At 39.3% G+C, this 21,662-nt stretch overlaps 1 protein-coding gene across 9 annotated transcripts in view; it reads left to right on the forward strand.

Moving 5' to 3' along the window:
• TMEM178A (transmembrane protein 178A) overlaps positions 1–21,662 on the forward strand; it is a 324,154-nt gene that overhangs the window by 40,871 nt on the left and 261,621 nt on the right. For 3 of the 9 annotated variants that reach the window (XM_062209322.1, XM_062209326.1, XM_062209318.1), the window contains exon 2: positions 15,274–15,312. The exons of 5 other annotated variants lie outside the window; for them this stretch is intronic. Coding sequence is in view for 1 of the 4 variants with exons in the window: in XM_062209315.1 (XP_062065299.1) it covers positions 18,286–18,288 (3 nt within the window). In the remaining 3 variants the exon portion in view is untranslated. Of the gene's footprint in view, positions 1–15,273; positions 15,313–18,231; positions 18,289–21,662 lie in introns of those variants that run through there. One more of the 9 variants, XM_062209315.1, reaches the window with a different exon arrangement.

Consider the following 21,662-nt stretch of genomic DNA (forward strand, 5'->3'; position numbering starts at 1 on the left):
CCAGATGAAACAGCTTTTACTTTCACTCCCAGGAGGCATCAACAGTTTTGCCTGCTCTTCCTTTCTCTCTGTTTGGTAGATAGATGCTGCCCTGTCCTGGCTCATTCCCTCTTCTCGTTTTGACTTTGCTTTAAAATTGTTTTTCCTTCTTCCTCCCCTTTCGTAGCTGTGGATGTCCCACAAGGCTAAGTCCTCTGCTCTCTGGTTTTCTCCCTTTTTCCACTTAATTATGTGCATTCTCATGTTTTCAGTAATTTCAAATATGAGTCCTTATCTATATCCAAGACTTTTTCTCCTTGAGCTCCTGAGCCCTACTTGATGTGGTGCTGTGCTTTCCTGTCATATTCCATCACAAATATCATCTTTCTCCTGGTTACTAAGACTTAAAATCATACCCTTCCTCAATTCCTAGTGTTTCCTCAGAGCTGGTTAATTACACAACCTATTGTTCTTCTTTCCTGAATTTCCTTTCTTGCCACTGCACTGCTCACACACTTGCTGTGCTCTCTTATCTTCCTCTTTTGGACCATGTGTGTATTTTCCCAGAGAAGGACAGTTCAGTTTGGCAGTGTTTTGATGTGTTTATGTTCATAATTGGTGATTTGGATTCCTTTACTCCCCTCAAAACTCTGAGTTATAAATATCCGCAGATTTCTTGCCTGCTTCATTCTCTGCTGCTAAGGAGGAGGAAGCCCTTTCTGTATGGGCAGCACTGTAGGACTGATGAGTTCGTGCTAATCTGGGTAGCTGGTTCAGTCCAGAAAGGCTAAACTGATTTATACTAGAAAGAGCAAGAAAGACTTCCAAAGAAAAGAGTGTATTTGAGCAGAGACTTAAAGGATGAGTAGCAACCATCCGGGTTATCCAGGGAGAGTATTTCATGTAAAAGGAGAGGCACACACAAAGAGAGAGGCAAAATACAACAAAATGCCTGTGAGTGTGTGTTTGTGTGCCTGTGTAGTGGGGTTTACAAAGACATCTGCTGTGAGCAGGAAGAGGTGGGAAATGAGGCTATACAGAAAAGATGTGTATGTCAAGTTAAGGAATATTTGGGATGTGACAGAAGTGTTGTATGTGGTGGTAGACTCATTCTATCTTTTTTTTTTAAAGTTCATTTATTTTTATTTATCAGAAAGGCAGTACAAGAGAGAGAAAGAGAGAGAGAGTTCTTCCATCTACCAGTTCACTCCCTAAATATCTGCAATATTAAGAGCTGGGCCAGGCTGAAGTCAGGAGCCAGGAACTCAATTCTGGTCTCCCACATGGGTGGCAGAGACCCAAGTACTTAAGCCATCACCTGCTACCTCAAAGGGTGTACCTTAGCAGGAAACTTGATTGGAAGTGGAGGTGGGACTCTATCCTAGGCTCTCCCATATGGAATGTGGACATCCCAAGCAGTAGCTTAATTTGCTGTGCCACAACACCCACCCCCAGGTGTCTACCTTTGGATGGTATCTTTCACCAAGCAGGACTCAAGGAAGATGAGAAATGGGTGTGGGCTAGAAGGTTCTGATGACGCTGTGGCTGCTACTCTGCGTTGCTTTATGAGGGTTGCTTGTGACGCCAGAAAAGCTAAATGGAGGAATATCCGTGGGGAAGGAGTGGAGGGACAGCCTTCAGAGAGTGGGGCTTCTGAGAGAGTGAGGATTTGTTTGCCAGATGAGGAGGCAGAATCTAGGTTTAGATCAGTTGAGCTAGCATCCCAGCTGGGAGAATGACTGCATAGGTTGTCATGCCTAAAAGGGGCTTCAATGATGAAAGTGGGAGCACGAATGAAGTTGAGATCCCAGCCTCCTCATTTCACTGTTCCCCTACTTGTGAAATTCCTCTTGGTCTTTCAAGCTCATCTGAAATGCCAGCTTCTCTCTGAAGTTTTTCCTTTAGCCCTGGCTAGAAGGTATCTCGTTCCCTTTGGAAACCCCGTAACTTGTACTTTACAAGTATTTTGTGGCTTTGCAGTTTCCTTAAAGTGTAAAATCTCTGAAGATTGTCTTGCTTGTCTGTGTATATCCTTTGGCACCCGAAACTACTCTGTATAGCTCTCTGCTACAGAAATAATAATTGAACTGAATCTGCACTTTCTGAGGAAAAGTACATCCTACAGGATTTAATAAATATGAATCTTAAATAATGAAATAGTTCAAGGAATTTGAATATTTCAAAGCTCCATCCATAGAAAGCCTGAATAATTCATGCAAATATTTGAAGAAAAGAACAAAAGCTTTTCTAATAATTCAGTACACTGCTCTTTATTTTGGTCCATAAAAGGAGATCTCATGCTTAGTTTTGGTGGGAAGCTCAGCTTCAGAAGCTTTGAAATGGAGATTCGATCAATTACATCACAATTATATTTGAAAATTGAAAAGAAGCATTATCCAAAAGGCAAATTTCAAATTTATGCCTTTTTAAAGGAAGTGTCATTTGGAAAGAAACTGATTCACACCATGAAATATGTGTCATTTCTCTCAGTTTCCACTCTCTTCTATAGTAGTGGTAGGCTCATGTGATATGTAGACATGTGCTTAATCAAATTTAGCTTGACTTCTCAAGTTAAGAAAATGTATATGAACTATTTCCGAGATAAGCAGAGGCTCTTTCTTTTTATAGCACACATCTTCCTAGGCTGCTGCATTTGTCTTATTCCCTTCTTTGAAAACTTGGCCTTATTTATAGAATCCATAAATTCCTATTCCCTTAGAACAGAACTGGAGCCCATCAAGCTAAATGGTATTTTAGAGTGCCTCCTTTTCTCTTCAGTAAAGAACATTATACTCTTTATTTGTTATTAGTATGGGGGAACTTCAAAAAGTTCATGGAAAATGTAGTAAAGATTTTTTTCTTGGTGCAAAACATTTTAAAATCTATGCATAATTTTTCACAATACACAGTTTTCATGAACTATTTGATAACCCCGTTATATAATTTTTTAAAAAATTAGAATATCAGAACCCCTTTTATATTTATTTTTTGTTTGAAAGGCAGAGAGAATCGGAGAGGTAAATGGAGAGGTCTTCCATCTGCTTGTTTGCTCTCCAAATGCCCACAACATCCAGGGTTAGGCCATGCTAGATGCAGATTAAAAAAGAAACTCAAGATTACTCCTATGGGAGTGGGGCCTGAGTTTTGAATGGAAACCTGTTTACTGAGCTGAGTGATGCTGAGCAAGTCACTTAATCTCTGAGGTCAAATAAGAGCGCTATTACTAACCACTCCATGATTCTGAAATTTAAATATGACCAACTCAGGTGTTTGATGAGCTCTTTGAAAACTGACAGCAAAATGCCAAGGGCTACAGTGAGTGCACCGCTGTGCTATGAGTCAGCAAACAGGGAGAGGGGTCTTCTTTGTGCTTCACATGGGATCTGTTTACCTGAGGCAGAACACGCCAAGTCCCAGGGGTCTACGAATACTATCAGAATTGAGGAGATGGAGGAGAGGAAGATGGGATGTACTTGAATCGAAAAGTTAAAAGAAGAACCCACAAAGCAAAACAGAAATGAGTTTCTAATTTTATTTCAAATGACTTGCGGGCCTGAAAAATGATTGCACTGTCACGCATTTCTACATGAATAAGCACTATGTAAAAGGATCAGTTGCAAAGCAGTAATTTACCAAGATTAATCTTTAAAAAGAGTCTTATTTTTAAAGCTCATTTTAAAGACTGTAGATTTTTAAATCAATTTGCTTATTGTTTCTTAGTTTGTCTTTCATTCTGAGAAGCTTTTTCTTAGAGGTTTATGAAGGAAACATATGTGATGTGTTAAAATTGAAATTGTAGTAAGAAAAATCATGCTTGTTGCAGAAAAAAATAGACATTCAAAGAACCACACACCAGATACAGATTTTATGTAATATGTAAAGATTATTTTAACCACGATTTTTAGAGTTCATATTCTCAAGGTACAGATTTTTAAATTTAAAATTTTATTTTTACTAACAAATAATAATTATATATATACATTTATGTGGTAAATATGGTGTTTTGATATGTGTGTACATTGAAGGATGATCCAGTTAGGCTAATTAACATATGTGTCACCTTATTTACTTATTTTTCTGTGATGAGAACAGTTAAAATCAAAGTTTACATTTTTTATTGTAATTGAGAGAAACAGGAGCAATGTTTTTGTGGTTGAATTTAAAAACCATTCGTGACATAAGAATGCCTGTGTGTATATGATTATATGCTATCTATGAGTGTATTATGAATATGCAGTACGCATACCTCATATGTTAGAATTATTACCTATTGTATAGAAAGAAAATACTATGTTGAAAATATCCAATATTCAGTTAACTGAAAAACAGATCACATTATTTCTTAGCTTTTTTTTTTTTTTTTTTTTTTTGGTCATTTACTATTACTGCCTGTAGGCCTAGTAGCAATGATTCTTGGAGTTTCCAGTATCACATGACAAATTTAAAGGACTATATAAGAAATCTGAAATACTAGTCTTGCTCAAAAAATGTAAAACTTCACTAGAATCCTGTTTATCAGAAATGTGGTGTCACTAAAAGTAAATACTTTCATTTTAAAAAATCTAAGGCCTCCATAGCATTGATATTCCATAAAGAAATATTCTGAATTTTACTTCTTATGGGCACTGTGGCATAGTAGGCTAAGCTGCCTCTTATGGCACTGACATCCCACATGGGCACCAGTGTCCCAGCTGCTCTCCAATCCAGCTCTCTGCTATGGCCGAGGAAAGCAGTAGAAAAGGCCCAAGTGCTTGGGCCCCTGCACCGGCATGGGAGACGCTGCTGCTGGCTCCTGGCTTCTGTCCAGCTCCATATACACCTGTCAAGCCAATGCTTCAGAATGTTATACTACTATAGTTTTAGTGATCTGTGACTACTTTAAAATTTACTGTATAGTGGTGATATGGTTATTTTTTCCATTCATTGTTTATAGCCATTTCCTATATTCCAACTAAATTAATGCCTTTTTACTTTTAACTTATTAAATCTTATAAAATAAATTTAAAAGATGTTATCTCAAAAACTAAAAAAAATAAAGGGAGAGGGTGGGAAGGTGGGAGGTGGAGAGGGAGAGAGAGAAAGAGGGAGTGAGGAAAGAAATATTATATGCTTTTTTTTTTTTTTGACAGGCAGAGTGGACAGTGAGAGAGAGAGAGAGACAGAGAGAAAGGTCTTCCTTTTCCGTTGGTTAACCCCCCCAATGACCGCTGTGGCCGGCGCACCGCGCTGATCCGAAGCCAGGAGCCAGTTGCTTCTCCTGGTCTCCCATGAGGGTGCAGGGCCCAAGGACTTGGGCCATCCTCCACTGCCCTCCTGGGCCACAGCAGAGAGCTGGACTGGAAGAGGGGCAACTGGGACAGAATCTGGCACCCGAACCAGGACTAGAACCTGGTGTGCCGGCGCCGCAGGCGGAGGATTAGCCTGTTGAGCTGTGGCGCCGGCCAAGAAATATTATATTCTTAGAATTGTGTCTATGAACTATATTGAATCTGTTAAAAGCTAATTAATAATTAAAAATAAAATATTAAAATAAATAAACAAAAGTTAAGAAGGCATAAATGAGGATGATAACTGTTGCCTGGTTAATAATTTCCAACATATGTAAATTATCCTTACTGTAGATAGAGAATTTGTTAAATTTTCTTTTTCTGAAACAACCTCAAGAACTACCAATAAATTGACTTATTTCATCTTTGGCCTCAATGTTCATTATCTGAATAATTCTCCTGTGGTAAGTAATACTCTCCATTTGAGGTCATTTGTATTAGAAATGAATCCATTTGTAAATGTTATATTCCATCTTACTCAATCTTTATTTTTTTTTTAAATTTATTATTTTTTGATGGCAAGTTGATGCTTCCAAAACATTTAACAATATAACCACAATCCTGTACTTCTGACTGAACTTTCACCAAGTTTCAGCACTGAAAATGAAAAACCAAGAAGCGTTTAGATGAAGAGTGTTCTTCCCCAAAGGATGAAGGGCTTCTGAGGATTCTAAATAAACTTACTTTAGGGGTACTATAGACATTCTTTTGCTATTGCTTGGTTCATTTTCTTCTTGAGAAGATTCTGTTTTCCTTTCTTTCTCTTTTCACTCTGTTACTTAATATAGCCCAAAGTATGCTGCAGCCTTCTCAACCACTGCTCCCAGCAAATACCCATATATCCTTTATGAGACCACTGAGAATTTGGAACACAAATTTTTCTTTTCCTCTTAATTCTTTTCTTCCCACCCACTTCTGATATAAGAACTTTCATTTTCAAAAAACATTTATTTATTTGAAAGTCAGAGCAAAGAGGGGAGGGCTGTATGGGGGAACATAGGGAGAGGGGGGGGATACCGGGAGAAAGAGAAAGAGAAAGAGAGAGAGAGAGAGAGAGAGAGAGAGAGAGAGAGTATTAGTTCACTTCCCAGATTCTGCAACAGCTAGGGCTGGGCCAGGCCAAAGCCAGGAGCCAGAAACTCCATCTGGATCTCCCTTGTGGGTTGCAGGTCTCAAGTACTTGAGCCATCAGCCATCACCTGCTGCCTCCAAGGTACATTAGCAGGAAGCTTGACTGGAAGCAGAGGTGGAACTCTATCCCAGACACTCCTATGTGGGATGCAGTTATCCTAAGCAGTGGCTTAACTTGTTGTATCATAATGCCTATTCTAGATTTCTTATTTAGCCCCATATTTTTTTTTTTTTTGCTGCTCTTCTGACACTGAATCATCAACTTATCCCATTCTTTTTAAACCATGATTAAGACACAGTGCAGTCTTTAAACAATAAGTAATCTATGTGCCCCGTATTCCTGCCCCTTGGCTTAGTAATGAGGAGGTTTAGAAGAACACAGCCTCTTACTCCTTCAAGTAGGGAGGCCTTGTCTCGGGAGCAGTGAATCAAGCAATTCCAGTGCCCTTCTTTTCCCCATGACTCATCTCGTTCCTCAGCTGGCAGAAAGAGATCTTTGCTGCTTGGATGCTATGTACAAATGGATGGCTACACCACTGGTTCCAGATTGGGCCCTCTTGCCAGCGCCACTGAAGTTCTGTGTAATTCCATCTGTATTAAAATACAGTCAGGAGCTGTAATGGAGAGTGACTTTACTCTGAACCTTGGTGGATACAGAATGTTTTCAAATACTCAGTCAGGTCTCAATGACCTTCATTTTTCACATGAAGAAACTGAAACAAGTAAATGAAGATAAATTTCTTTAAATCGTTTTTCTTTCATTTGGAAGAGAGAGAGAGAGAGAAAGAGAGAGAGAGAGAGAGAGAGAGAGAGAAAATATCATTCACGTGGTGGTTCATTCCCCAAATACTTGCAACAGCTGGGACTGGGCCAAGTTGAAGCCAGGAGCCTGGAACTCAGTCTGAGTCTTCCATGTGTGTGGGTGGCAGGGACCCAAGTACTTAGACTATCGCCTGCTGCCTCCCAGGGTGTGTGTCCTAGCAGGAAGCTGGAATCAGAAGCAGGACTTGGATTTGAACCCAGGTGCATCTTAAGCGCTGCACTGAATGCCTTCTCCCAGTGCTTTTTTCTAACATTTCTTGCCTAACTGCTTTCCTGCATAACTTTCTGGTGAAGTAGGGAGATGAGGGTTTTGGCAGATTCTGGTCTTTAACGCCAGATTCTTTCTGCATACAAATGCCATTAATCACCTGCTTACTGTCAGATCACTTTAAGTCCTAGTGAGATCAGCATCTCCTGAAATTCATTAGTGCATTTACTGAGCACTTGACTGCACACAGCGCATTCTATTACATTGTGTTTGGGAAAGGGAAATAAAAAGGCATGGTCTCTGACATAGGAAGGTACTTCAGTTTGTGGAAAAATAGAATTAAAAGATAAGTTTATTTTGGCACAAAATTTTTTGAAACCCATGAATAATTTGTTTTTATAACACTCATATTCATGAGCTTTTTGAAGACCCTTTATATGTAGTTTTCAAAAATGTTTTGCACCAGAATAAACTTATCTTTGAATTCAGTTTTCCATGAACTTTTTGAAGTGCCCGTGCTTAATGTCTTATACTCTGGTTAGGAAAATGATCTTAGAAAACTGATGACATTTTACTGCATCTCATCAGCAACACAAAACTGTTTTCCCTCTTTAATGGTATTGCCTTTTCCACAGAACTCCTGTTATAGCCAAAACCTCTCTTCATACGATCCCTTCAAATAAGCTCTGCTTTGCTTGCAATGTGGGGGTCAAACAAGCACCCATTTCTCCCACATGTCCTGGCGTATCTTTGCAGTCCCCTTACCAGTTTCTTTGTGTTTCTCTTAGGCGTCGCATTTCCTCTTGAGACAAGAACTAGGTTTTCTCTGGAGACATTCTGAGCCATTTTGAGCCAGACTTGACTGTACAGTTGGTAGGATTCCATTCACAAGTCTCATGGGGGAAGACTCAGACACAGTTTCTTTGGCTGTTTCCATGTGAGGCTACCAGGCGGGTGAGGGTCTTTTCTCCTCCTTTGTCTGCATCCTTTAGTCCGTGTGCGTCCTCCTTTCAGTGCAGTGGGCCGTGTGAGCAAGGACATGCCATTGAACTGCACTGAGGCACGGTCTAGCAGCTCAGTTGGGATTCTGCCTTGCGTGAAGCTCTTTTCAGGGGCTAGAGAAATAAGAGGAGTTGGTACTGTTGCTGTCTGGCAGAAGATCGCCCATTCCCTCTTCCTTTAGCTTACCTTTGGTTCCTTGACTCTGCCTTCTGCCGGGTGAAGGAAGACAGCCCTGTTGGTTGCTTCAGCCTGGGGCTCCCTAAAGTGGGACAGTTTGGGGCAGCAACCCACATACTCCTTGCATGTTGCTGCTGCTTTCTGGTTGCTGAATCTTTCCCTTTCAAAGAATATAATAAAAGAAAGCGGTGTGTGGGGGTAGAAAGTTGGAGAGAAGATTATGAGGCAAGGGGATGGGGAAGGTGGGAAGAATAATTAAAAACTTAGTTTTTGTTCTTATGTGGAACCAACAAATTGCTACGCCTCTCTCTGCATCTCATCTTGGCTCCTGTGGTGCTTTCTCTGGTTCAGTAGGCAAGGGATGGAGCCCAAGGTACTGCCTGGCTAACAAGCTCTTAAGTAATGCCAACACTGCTGGTTCCTGGACCACATTCTAAGTAGCCAGGGTCCACTGAGGAATGATAAATAAAAAGCACCAGTTTCTTAATCACTTTTCATATAATAATGTTAGACATTCACTTAATACTTAATATGTGCCTGACATTATTTTAGGTATTTTGCATCTATTAACTCATACAACCACCACAGTAATTCTACGAGTTAGGCAGAGACTACTAGCTCCACTTCACAGATGAGGAAATCAAGGTGCAGGTTAATTGATTTACCAAATATCACATTTGATCTGGATTCAGAGTCTGTGTATGTAGCTCTGTTTCTTTCTGATATATATATTTTTAATTTATTTGACAGATAGAGTTAGACAGTAAGAGAGAGAGAGAGACAGAAAAGTCTTCCTTCCGTTGGTTCACCCCCCCAAATGGCCGCCAAGGCCGAAGTTATGCTGATCCGAAGCCAGGAGCCAGGTGCTTCCTCCTGGTCTCCCATGCTGGTGCAGGGCCCAAGCACTTGGGCCATCCTCCACTGCATTCCCAGGCCACAGCAGAGAGGTGGACTGGAAGAGGAGCAACCGGGACTAGAACCTGGTGCCCATATGGGATGCTGGCGCCGCAGGCAGAGGATTAGCCAAGTGAGCCACGGCGCCGGCCCCTCTTTCTGATATTTTAAAAACTTATCCTCCTCTAGACAGTGTTTAAGCTTTTCAATATTTTTCCACTTAAAGTGTGGAGCCCAGATTGAAAATAATGTTTCAGATGAAATGAACCAGACTTCACTTCAGTTTCATTGTAATATTATTCACCATGGGATTAGTCACATTGTCAACTTTATGCCTTCTGTAAATTTGAAAATTAGAGCCAGTTCTCAAGAATTAGTTGCAGGATCCCAAGGCAGCTATGGTTTGGGCTGGTTTTTCTTTTTTTGTTTTTGACAAATGGAGACAGCAAAGATCAGTTGAGGCTAACAGCTCTAGTTGATTACTGAGGCAGCAAGAGAAACAGCTCCAAGACAAACATATTCTTCATTGTGTAGCCTAAGGGGAGAGACCAAATCTGGAAGGGCCAGCTGGGCAGGAGTGGGGGATGACGGTGAAATAGAATACTGTAGGAGTGACAAGGCTGGTGATGGGTCAGGGCAGAAAGCAGAGAGGCTGAGACAAAGTGAAGTATTATAAATGAGCCATGTCCCAGTCAAGGAAGCCAGAGACTTATTCATTCATTCAACAGTATTAACTGACAACTTACTGTGTCCCAGGCACTATGCTACACATTGGTGACTTAGTGATAAACCAGAGCTGGTCCCTCCCTCAGGAACTGCTTATTCCTATGGGAGATAATGACAAGACAAAACTAAACGACTCGTGAAATCAGACAAATAAGCCAGTTGCAGGCTGTAATAAACATCTTGAAGGAAACAAGGATCAATGATCCATGAAACCAAAGGAGACCTTACTTTGTGAATGGTCGTCGAGGAAGGCCTTCAACTGAGATCTCAAATCAGAGAAGTTAGGCATGTAAAGAGTAGAGAAAAGGGCATTCCAGGTAACAACCAGCTATGCAAAGGCCAAAGGGTGAAAAAAGAGAGTGGCATGGAAGAGGGGGCTGCTTGGCAGGAGTTTTGGGAATCCACAGTCATCTTGGAAACTGGTGCAAATGCATGTAAAAGGTAATAATGGATATGAAACAAAATCAATATTTGATAGATTGGTCAAATCTCACCTGGAGTTTTATATTGAACACAAGGCATGTGGGTCCCAGCTTTGATGGCCACAGTCTCTGAAATCAGGAAATATTTTCAAGACAAGCCTCAGTGTTTGGCCTTGTTTTGGATTTAAAAGCCCATATCTGAGTTGTTAGGGTCTTGCTGAGGCCCTAACAATTCTTAAAAAGAAATCTTGGTCTAGATTATGGTGATGAAGGGCTAGCCCAAAAGCAAACACACAAGGGTGGCATTAATGTCCATGCTCTAAGATGAACTGGAACCACTAGCAAGAGGAAATCAAAGCACATAGTCCCTCTATGAGGGCTGATTCAGGCAGCCCATCACAAAGAGGAGGAGGTCTGGCTGCCTGGTTTGGGTGAACCACTAGTTGCTCCCGGTGATCAACTGAATGACATATTTTCTAAAGCTTCCCAATGACCAAGTCTGTTTGTTGTGCTGCTCCAACAAAATAACACAGACCAGGTGGCTATAAGCAACACAAATTTATTTCTTATGGTTTTGAAGGCTGGAAAGTCCAATACCAAGATGTTGGTATGTACTGTTTGGTGAGAGCCTTCCTGCTGTGTCATTGTGTAGTGGAAGAACAGAGAAGGAACCCACTCCCTCAAGCCTTTTAATAAGGGCCCCACTCCCACCTCTAATCACTTGATGCCTCCTAAAGGCCACCCCTCTTAAACTTAATCTCAATGGTGATTCAGTTTCAATGAGTGGATTGGGGGAGGACATATTAAGAACACTGCAGACCTTTTAGATGATTTTTGTAGTTTTTTTTAGAGAGGGAAATGTAGCACACTTGTATAATATAACAAATCCGTATAATTTCCAGAAGCTATTTTGAGAATCAGAACACTTGCCTTAATGGAGGTCCTGTGAATTCTCACCTATACTTATGTCTTTGAGAGCCTAGAAACTCCCTGACGCTGGTCTTTCCCACCTCCAGACCATTACACACAAAACTGCCAGAGATCCAGCTGAAATTCACATTCCATCTTAACTGTCTGTTCTGCTTAAAAGTGGGTCCTCACCACTGTTAATAAAATCTATACTCTTTTTCATTGGCTGTCAGTATCTTTCATGATATGACTTTTGCCTAAATTAACCACTTTCATCTCCTGCTGCAACCCCTGACTGAGTCATGGCTATACCGAGCTACTTGCTCTTTATTGAAATAACCATGTCTTGGCCTTTTCTTATGCGATTCCTACTTGCTTCTTCCCTCAACTAATTCTGAATCATCCTTTAGAATTTAGTTCAATTCTCACTTCTCCAGCAAGTGTCCAACCCCTCCAGGACAACGGTTAGCTTCCAACACTTTTTCTGGCTTCCGTATAAAACTTTGAGCTTTTTGAGGACTTGAACTGTATCCTTTGGTGTTTAACAGTGTTCCGCACAGACAGGCTTGTGGAATGGCAGCATTTGTACTTCCCACTTTCTGATTTCACTTTGGTTCTCCATGATTTCTTGTGGATTACGAAGAGCTCATGTTAACTTCTGCATTAGGTATATCCTTCATCTCTATGTCCTCTTTCAGGGCAGAGGGGAAAATGATCTGCTTAAACTTAAGCATGGAGACATATTTCTATCTCTGTCATCAGAATTGTGAAAAGTCTTCAATGGGTTCTTTTATAACCCATGGTTTCATCTAAGTGCTCATATCTTGCTGTGATTTAGGACACAAAATCATAGACTTCTAGACCTAGAGGGCACATTAGATGTTCAGATTCTTTATTTCACTTTACAGACAAGGGCAAATGCTCAGATAGGGGTTAAAATTACACTGCTAGATTGTGGCAGAATTGACTCCCAGTCCTAGGTTCTCTTTCCTACAATATGACCACTCTTCTGCCCACTTCTGTTCTTCATCCTATTTTGATGTCAGAGACCAAATACAGATTTGGCCCTAGTGCTTTACTTACCAGTTGAAGCTTTAATTTTGCCTCTGAAGCTAATAATTTAATTATTATCAAATGAGTTAACATGAAAAAATTTCACCTGGAGACCCACTAAATTGTGGACCTCCTTATTAAAAATTCTGAGGACAAACATTTGAAGCAGTGGTTAAGACACCACTTGGGATGCTTGCATCTCATGTTGGAGTGCCTTGTTTGACTCCCAGCTTCTCTTCAGAGTTCAGCTTCCTACTAAGGTGTACCTTGGGAGGCAACAGTCGATGGCTCAGTTTGAGTCCCCACCACCCACATGGTAGGCCTGGACTGAGTTCTTGACTTGTGGCTTTGACCTGGCCCAGCCCCAACAGTTGTAGGCATCTGGGGAATAAACCAGAGGATGGAAGATTTCTATCCCAGTCTCCGTAAACTGAAGGGGCTTGAAAACAAAAAATAAAAACCCCAGAAGTGCATAAATACGTGGTGAATAGATTGTCAGTCCTTCCTCCGTTGCCTTTCAGAAGATCTTTCCTGCTATCACAAATTGGGTCAGCAGCAGAGCACTTAATACGCACCAGCACATTCCCTTTTCACCAGGACATTCCAGTTGTCTTCTTTAAGGCTGTGCTAGCAGAGGAGTCAGAAAGTTATATTGTAAATATTATCTGCCTGGATTCAAACAATCCTCTTGATAGTAGAACCAGAAAATATTTGTGCTCATTGTTAATTTTTTTACTTTAAATTTTTTGTTTGACTATTAGATTTGGTTAATAACATAGTGAACTAATATTATAAATATTAGCACATCTTTTATTTCATTATAGATATTTTATAATCATTCCTGAATCTGTGTATATGAAATACATGAAATTTGTATACCTTAAATAGAATTTAAAACATGAAAAAGTAAGAAATATAAAAAATTTAAAATGAAAAAAGAATATTTTATACATACAGAAAAATGTGTACAATATTTAACAAAAAATCGTGTGTCTATCACCCAGCTTAGTCCTGTCATAACATCTTGTCATATTTTCCCAGATCTCTCTTTCCCTACATTTCCTCAACTCCCTCCTTCCCTTTTTTTTTTCTCTTCCCTTCCTTCCTCCTTTTCCAGTTAGAATCCTACAAGTATAGTTGAAGCCAACTTGACACATTCCTTTCCTGCTTTTTGCAGAGGTAGCAACTAAGCTGAATTTTCAGTTTTAATTCTGTATGTGTTTTTATATCTGTGTCTAAGTATATATAAATAATACTCATGTTGATTTAATTGTTTTCTATCCTTATTAAATTATTCTCAGATTTCATACACATCTTCTAGTTCATTTAAATAGCTTTGTAGTACTCCATTTCATAAAAAATCCCCAATTTATCCATCTTGTCATTATGGATCTTTAAATTGTTATGATTTTTCTCTTACAAACAATGCAGGAATGGGAAGCATTCTTGTACATGACTCCTTCTAAGAGCTAGATAGCTCAGTATGGCATCACTGGATTACATCATGTCTTAGCCAGCTTTTTCATGACTATAGTGAAATACCTGATACAGGCTAACTTTGTAAAGAAAAGAGTTTTATTTAGCTCAGGATTGGATGCTGGAAATCCAAATGGCATGGAACAGGCTTTTGCAATCCCTTGACTGCCCCATTTCATGGTAGGTTGCAGTAGTAGCAGTGCATGTGAGAGCCAACAATCACATGGTCAAACAGGAAGTCAGAGAGAGGCTATGTAGGACCAGGGCCAGGCTGTAAAACAGTGCTCTCACATGAACTAACCAGAGCCTCCAAGAAATACAATAGTTCCTTTTGAGGTTATGCTCTCAATTGATTCAAGGACCTCCTACCTTTTAAAAGTTCCTCGTCACCTCCCAATACCACCACCTTAAGACCAAGCTCCCAGGCCGATGCCGTGGCTCAATAGACTAATCCTCTGCCTAGCAGCGCCGGCACACCAGGTTCTAGTCCCGGTTGGGGTGCCGGATTCTGTCCCAGTTGCCCCTCTTCCAGGCCAGCTCTCTGCTGTGGCCAGGGAGTGCAGTGGAGGATGGCCCAAGTCCTTGGACCCTGCACCCCATGGGAAACCAAAGCACCTGGCTCTTGCCATTGGATCAGCGCGGTGCGCTGGCCACAGTGCACTGGCTGCGGCGGCCATTGGAGGGTGAACCAATGGCAAAAGAAAGACCTTTCTCTCTGTCTCTCTCTCTTATTGTCCACTCTGCCTGTCAAAAAAAAAAAGACCAAGCTCCCAACATGTAGACCTTTGGGGGACAATCCATATCCAAATAACAGCACATAATGGACTTTTTTTTTTTTAAAAAAGAAGTGTAGTTTGATGAATTTATATAATCACAATCAGAATATTTGCATTACCATAAGTGCATGATAACTCTTGAAAAATTTATTGTTGGTAGTAAAACAATCTGACTAGTTACTTGAAAGAAAAAAAGATAAGTGATGGAAGAAACAGAACGTCAGGAATAGGATGTAAAATAGTACAGAAAAGTAGGTAAATTATAATCTAAATTTTCTTAAGAAGACAATTCATCTTTGGGGAAAAAGGGAGAATGAACATACAAGTAAATTGAACCAACTGAACATGAAATATTTTCATCTACATTTCAGATGATACCTTTTGGTTCATTGCATCCATGAAGACTTCTGGTATGTTCTTTTTTTAAATGTTAATATACTGTAGCTATTCATAAAGCTGAATTCATAATTTCAAAACTCCCCCCAAACGGATGTTTTCAGGCTCATATGGTTTCTTTTTTTATTTCCCCAAAGAAACCTTTTATTTAAGGAGTACAAATTTCATAAGTACAACTTTAGGAATATAGTGATTCTTCCCACCATACCTGCCTTCCTACCCCACCCCACCCTACCCCACCTCCTCCTTCCTCTCACATTCCCAATCCCACTCTCCATTAAGATTCATTTTCAATTAAATTTATACACAGAAGACCAGCTCTATACTAAGTAAAGATTTCAACAATTTATATACACACACACACACACACACTGAGAACAAATTTTCCAGTAAATTCTCATAATACAACTCATTGAAGACAGAAGTCCTGCATGGGAAGTAAGTGCACAGTGACTCTTGTTGTTAATTTAACAGTTAACACTCTTACATGTGACATCAGTGATCAACCGAGGCTCTGGACATGAGCTACCAAGGCTGGAAGCCTTTTGAATCCACAATCTCCATCAGTATTAAGACAAGGTAATAAGGAAAGTGGAGGTTCTCTCCTCTCTTCAGAGAAAAGAACATCCTTCTTTGATGGTCACTTCTTTCCCCTGGGGTCTCACTCACAGAGATCCTTCATGTCGGACTTTTTTTTGCCACAGTGCCTTGGCTTTCCATGCCTGAAGTGCTCTCATGGGCTTTTCAGCCAGACCAGAATGACTTAAGGGCTGATTTTGAGGTCAGAGTACTTTATAAAGCAATTCTTATTCTATGAGTCTGCTATGTAGACTGCTTCCCATTTTGGAATATTCTCTTCTTTTTAATTCTATCTATTATTATTACCAGATACATGATCTTATTTATATGATCCCTTTAACACTTAATCCTATGTATATGATCACTTTAACACTTAATATGGTCACTTTAACACTTAAGATGGCATTTTTACCACCCAGCTTAATGGAATTTGGGGTCCCATGGCAAGTTTTAAACTTAGAAGTAAGTCTGTAGGAATGTATGCAGAACTACACAATTTTACAGTTATAAACTTTCTCCTCCCTCTCTTTTTTTTTGTTATTTATTTTTTATTAAACTTTTATTTAATGAATATAAATTTCCAAAGTATAGCTTATGGGTTACAATGGCTTCCCCCTCCCAAAACTTCCCTCCCACCCACAACCCTCCCCTTTCCCGCTCCCTCTCCCCTTCCAATCACATCATGATTCATTTTCAATTCTCTTTATATACAGAAGATCAGTTTAGTATATATTAGGTAAAAATTTCAACAGTTTGCCCCCATATAGCAACACAAAGTGAAAAAAAATACTGTTGGAGTACTAGTTATAGCATTAAATAAGAGTGTACAGCACATTAAAGACAGAGATCCTACATAATATTTTTTTAAAAAATTAATTAATTTTCTATGCCATTTCTAATTAACACCAGGTTTTTTTTTCATTTCCAATTATCTTTATATACAGAAGATCGATTCAGTATATAATTAGTAAAGATCTCATCAGTTTGTACCCACGCAGAAACACAAAGTGTGAAAATACTGTTTCAGTACTAGTTATAGCATCACTTCACATTGGACAACACATTAAGGACAGATCCCACATGGGATGTAAGTACACAGTGACTCCTGTTGCTGACTTAACAATTTGACACTCCTGTTCATGGTGTCAGTAATCTCCCTAGGCTCTAGTCATGAGTTGTCAGGGCTATGGAAGCCTTTAGAGTTCGCTGACTTTGATCTTATTCCGATAGGGTCACAGTCAAAGTGGAAGATACCATGGAAAAGAAAAAAAAAAAAAGGAAGAAGAAGACCTAAATGAAAGATCTCTGTGAGTGAGATCCCAGTGGAAAGAACAGGGCCATCAAAGAAGGAAGTACCTTTCTCTGAAGGGAGGAGAGAATCTCCTCCCTCTCTTATCCCCACTCTTACTTTTTCTGAGATCTATTTGCAATTGACTTTATACCTACATGATTAACTCTGTGTCAAGTAAGGAGTTCAACAAATATATGAAGAAGAAAAAAAAAATGTTCCTTGACAGTTAAGACAAGGACTGTTCAAGTCATTGCTTCTCAAAGTATAATTTCACTTCCACAGATTTCCGTTTAGGTGCTGTATTAGTGATCACAGATCAGGGAGAACATATAGTATTTGTCCCTTTGGAACTGGCTTCTTTCTTTCTTTCTTTCTTTCTTTCTTTCTTTCTTTCTTTCTTTCTTCCTTCCTTCCTTCCTTCCTTCCTTCCTTCCTTCCTTCCTTTCTTTTTTTTTTTTTTTTTTTTTGACAGGCAGAGTTAGAAAGTGAGAGAGACAGAGAGAAAGGTCTTCCTTCCGTTGGTTCACCCCCAAATGGCTGCTATGGCCGGTGCACTGTGCCGATCTGAAGCCAGGAGCCAGGTGCTTCCTCCTGGTCTCCCATGCGGGTGCAGGGCCCAAGCACTTGGGCCATCCTCCACTGCCTTCCCCGGCCACAGCAGAGAGCTGGACTGGAAGAGGAGCAACCGGGACAGAATCTGGTGCCCCATCCAGGACTAGAGCCTGGGGTGCCGGCACCGCAGGCAGAGGATTAGCCTAGTGAACTGTGGTGCTGGCCATGGAACTGGCTTATTTCACTAAGTATGATATTTTTCAGGTTAATCCATTTTGTTGCAAATGACTGGATTTCATAATTTTTTACTGCTGTGTAGTATTTCATAGAGTACATATTCATAATTTCTTTTTCCAGTCCTCTTAACACTGCTTTTGCTGTATCCCATAAGTTTTGATATCATCTTCATTTGTTTCCAGAATTTTTTTTATTTCTCTTTTGATTTCTTCTATGACCCACTCTTCATTCAGGAATAAGTTGTTCAGTCTCCATGTGTTTGCATATGTTCTAGAGATTCCTGCATTGCTGATTTCCATCTTCATTCCATTGTGGTTTGAGAAGATGCATGGTATGATTTCTATTTTTTTTAATTTGGTGAGACTTGCTGTATGGACTAGCATGTGGTCAATCATAGAGAAAGTTCCATGCACTGGTGACAAGAATGTGTATTCTGCAACTGTAGCATGAAAAGTTCTGTAGATATCCGTTAGGTCCATTTGGCTTGTAGTGTCAATTAACCATGCTGTTTCCCTGCTGGTTTATTAGTCTATTGCTGAAAGGGGGATGTTGAAATCCCCAATTACTATTTCATTTGAGTCTATGTATCCCTTTAGATCCCTTAACATTTCTTTTAAATAGGCAGATACCCTGTAATTAGGTGCATATATGTTTATGATGGTTACATCTTGCTGTTGAATTGATCTCTTTAATTATTGCATAGTGCCTTTTCTTTGTCGCTTTTAACAGTTTTTGTGTTAAAGTCTATTTTGTCTGATATTAGGATGGCTATACCAGCTCTTTTTTGATTTCTGTTAACATGGAATATCTTTTTACATCCTTTCACTTTCAGTCTGCGTGCATATTTATTAGTAAGATACGGTTTTTGTAGGCAACAAATAGATTGATTTTGTTTTTTTTTTCAAAACTGTCTTTTTTAGCATTTTTATTTTAAAAAATGAGCAAACAGAAAAATTGTTTGTATTCATGGGGTATTATGTGATGTTTTGTTACATGTGTATGTTGCATAATGTTTGGTCAAGGTAAATAGATTTATCCTCCAAGAATTCAACATTTCTTTATAATAAAAGCAACCAAAAATTCTACAGAATGGGAGAAAATATTTGCAAGCTATACATCTGATAGGGGTAAATATCCAGAATATACAAAGGACTCAAACAATAACAACAAGCAAAAACAAACAATCCAATTAATAGGCAATAAATATAAACAGACTTATCTCAAAGCATGGCATACAAATGGCCAGCAGATAACAAAACAAAATGCTCACCATCACATAATCATCAAGGTAATAAGAAATCAAAATCACAGTGAGGTATCACTTCACTACAGTAGGATTGGCTATTATCAAAAACATAAAGAAGAAAAAAGACAAGTACTAGCAAGGATGTGAAGAAAAGGGGACACTTTCACATTGCTAGTGGGAATGTAAATTAGGACAGCCACTGTGGAAAACAGAATGTAGAGTCCTCAAAAAGCTAACATTAGAACTGCATATGATCCAACAATTCTACTTCTGGGTAACTACCCAAGGAAAATGAAATATATATGAAGAGATACTCACACTCTTGTGTTTATGTTAACACTATTCAGTAAATGCAAAGAACCCAGATATTCATCAATTGATGAATGGATAAAGAAAATGTGGTGTACACACACAAAGGAATACTACTCAGCCGTAAAGGATGAATTGTTATTTGCAGCAACATGAATGGAATTCGAGGTCCTTATGTTAAGATGTTAAGTGAGCACAGAAGACAAGTATCACATGATCTCAGATAATTTTACAGAAAAATATTCAGTAAATTAACTTTATCTTCACCCTACTGTGCAATGGAACCCCAGAATTTCTTACTCCTGTCTAGCTATAACATAGAACCCATCAGTCAACTTTTCCCAATCCCTGTCTTCACACTTCCCCCCAGCCTGTGATAGCCACATGTATTTTTAACTTCAATGTGATCACCTGTTTTTTTTTTTTAAACTCCACATAGGAATGAGATCATGTGATACTTGTCTTCTGTGCTCACTTAACATCTTAACATAAGGACCTCGAATTCCATTCATGTTGCTGCAAATAACAATTCACCCTTTACGGCTGAGTAGTATTCCTTTATGGTTTTGTTTTTTAATCCATTCAGCCAGTCTGTGTCTTTTAACTGGAGAATTGAAGCCATTTACATTCAAGGTGACTGTTGATAAATAATAATTTTGCCTTATTATTTCCCCATAAATATTCCTATTTTCACTTTGGATTTCCTTTATACTTTTACTGGGATATTTCCTTCCTTTACCTTCTTCTGTAGTGATGACCATATTTCTGTGTTTCTGTGTGCAGCAAATCCTTAAGCATCTTCTGCATGGCTGGATGGGTAGTGACAAATTCTTTCAATTTCTGTTTGTCATGGAAGGTCTTTATTATACCTCCATTCATAAATGAGAGTTTTGCAGGGTAAAGTATTCTGGGCTGACAGTTCTTTTCTCCAAATAACTGGAATATATCTCACCATTCTCTCCTAGCCTATAGAGTTTCTGATGAGAAGTGACTCGTGAGTCTAATTGGAGATCCTCTGAAAGTAATCTGGCATTTTTTGTGCACATTTATAATCTTTTCCTTATGTGTTATTGTGGAGAGTTTGATTACAATGTGTCATGGTGAAGATCTCTTCTGGTCACATGTATTAGGAGTTCTATGTGCTTCTTGTACTCAGATGTCCCTTTCTTTCTCCAAGTTGAGGAAATTTTGTGTTATTGTTTCACTAAAAGGCCTTGTAATCCTTTCTCTCATTCCGTGCCTTCAGGAACTCCTAGAACCCATATGTTTGTTTGTTTGATAGTATCCTGTAGATTACAGTGTTTTTTAGTTTTCTAATTTCTTCTTCTTGTGTTTGGTTTGACCGTATAATTTCTTGTGCTTTTTCTTCTAGGTCAGATATTCTTTCTTCTGCTTCACTGATTCTTTTGTTAAGGCTCTCTACTGCATTTTTGTTTGTTCTATTGAATTCTTCATTTCTAGATTTCATTTTGATTTCTCTTTAAGATCTCAATTTCATGAGAGAAATTTTCTTATGTGTCATGTACAAATTTCATTAGTTCATGCATTTGCTTCTGATTACTTCTAAGTAATCCTATGATCAACTTTTTGAATTCCATTTCTGGCATTTCTTCAATCTCATCATCTTCACAATCTGGTATTGAAGTGTTGTGTTCTTTTGTGGGGGGGTGGTGTCTTATTCTTGTTTCTTGAATTGGAGTGTTTGTTATTCAGCATTTGTGGAGATAGTTGTTGGTTTGTATTTTCACTGTGGTGGCTTTTATGTTTGTACTATGCTTCTGTAGATGACTGGAGTATTTGCTTTTAGTGAATACCTAGAGGCATGTAGTGGGTGTGGCCAAGGAGCTCTGCTCAGTGCTGCAGGGTGAAGGGCATGTCTGAGGTGACACACTCTGGTTTGACATGATAAATATCCTCTGATTTTATTATTAGAGGAGAGGTTTGTTCTTGTCTGTTCATGTAGACTCAGCTGAGCTCCTCTCCTCAAAGGAGACTAGTGCCTGGGTATTAGCCCCGTGGGTATATTATTCATCGGCTCTGCCATAAAGACCACACAATGGATCTGAGCAGTCCTCAGTGTAAGCTCAGATTCTCCGACAGTGTTCATCATCAGGTAACCAGGGAACCCTGTTCATGTGGAGCTTCCTGTA

The sequence above is a fragment of the Lepus europaeus genome, chromosome 13, assembly GCF_033115175.1.
Source record: "Lepus europaeus isolate LE1 chromosome 13, mLepTim1.pri, whole genome shotgun sequence".
Taxonomy (NCBI): Eukaryota; Metazoa; Chordata; class Mammalia; order Lagomorpha; family Leporidae; genus Lepus; species Lepus europaeus.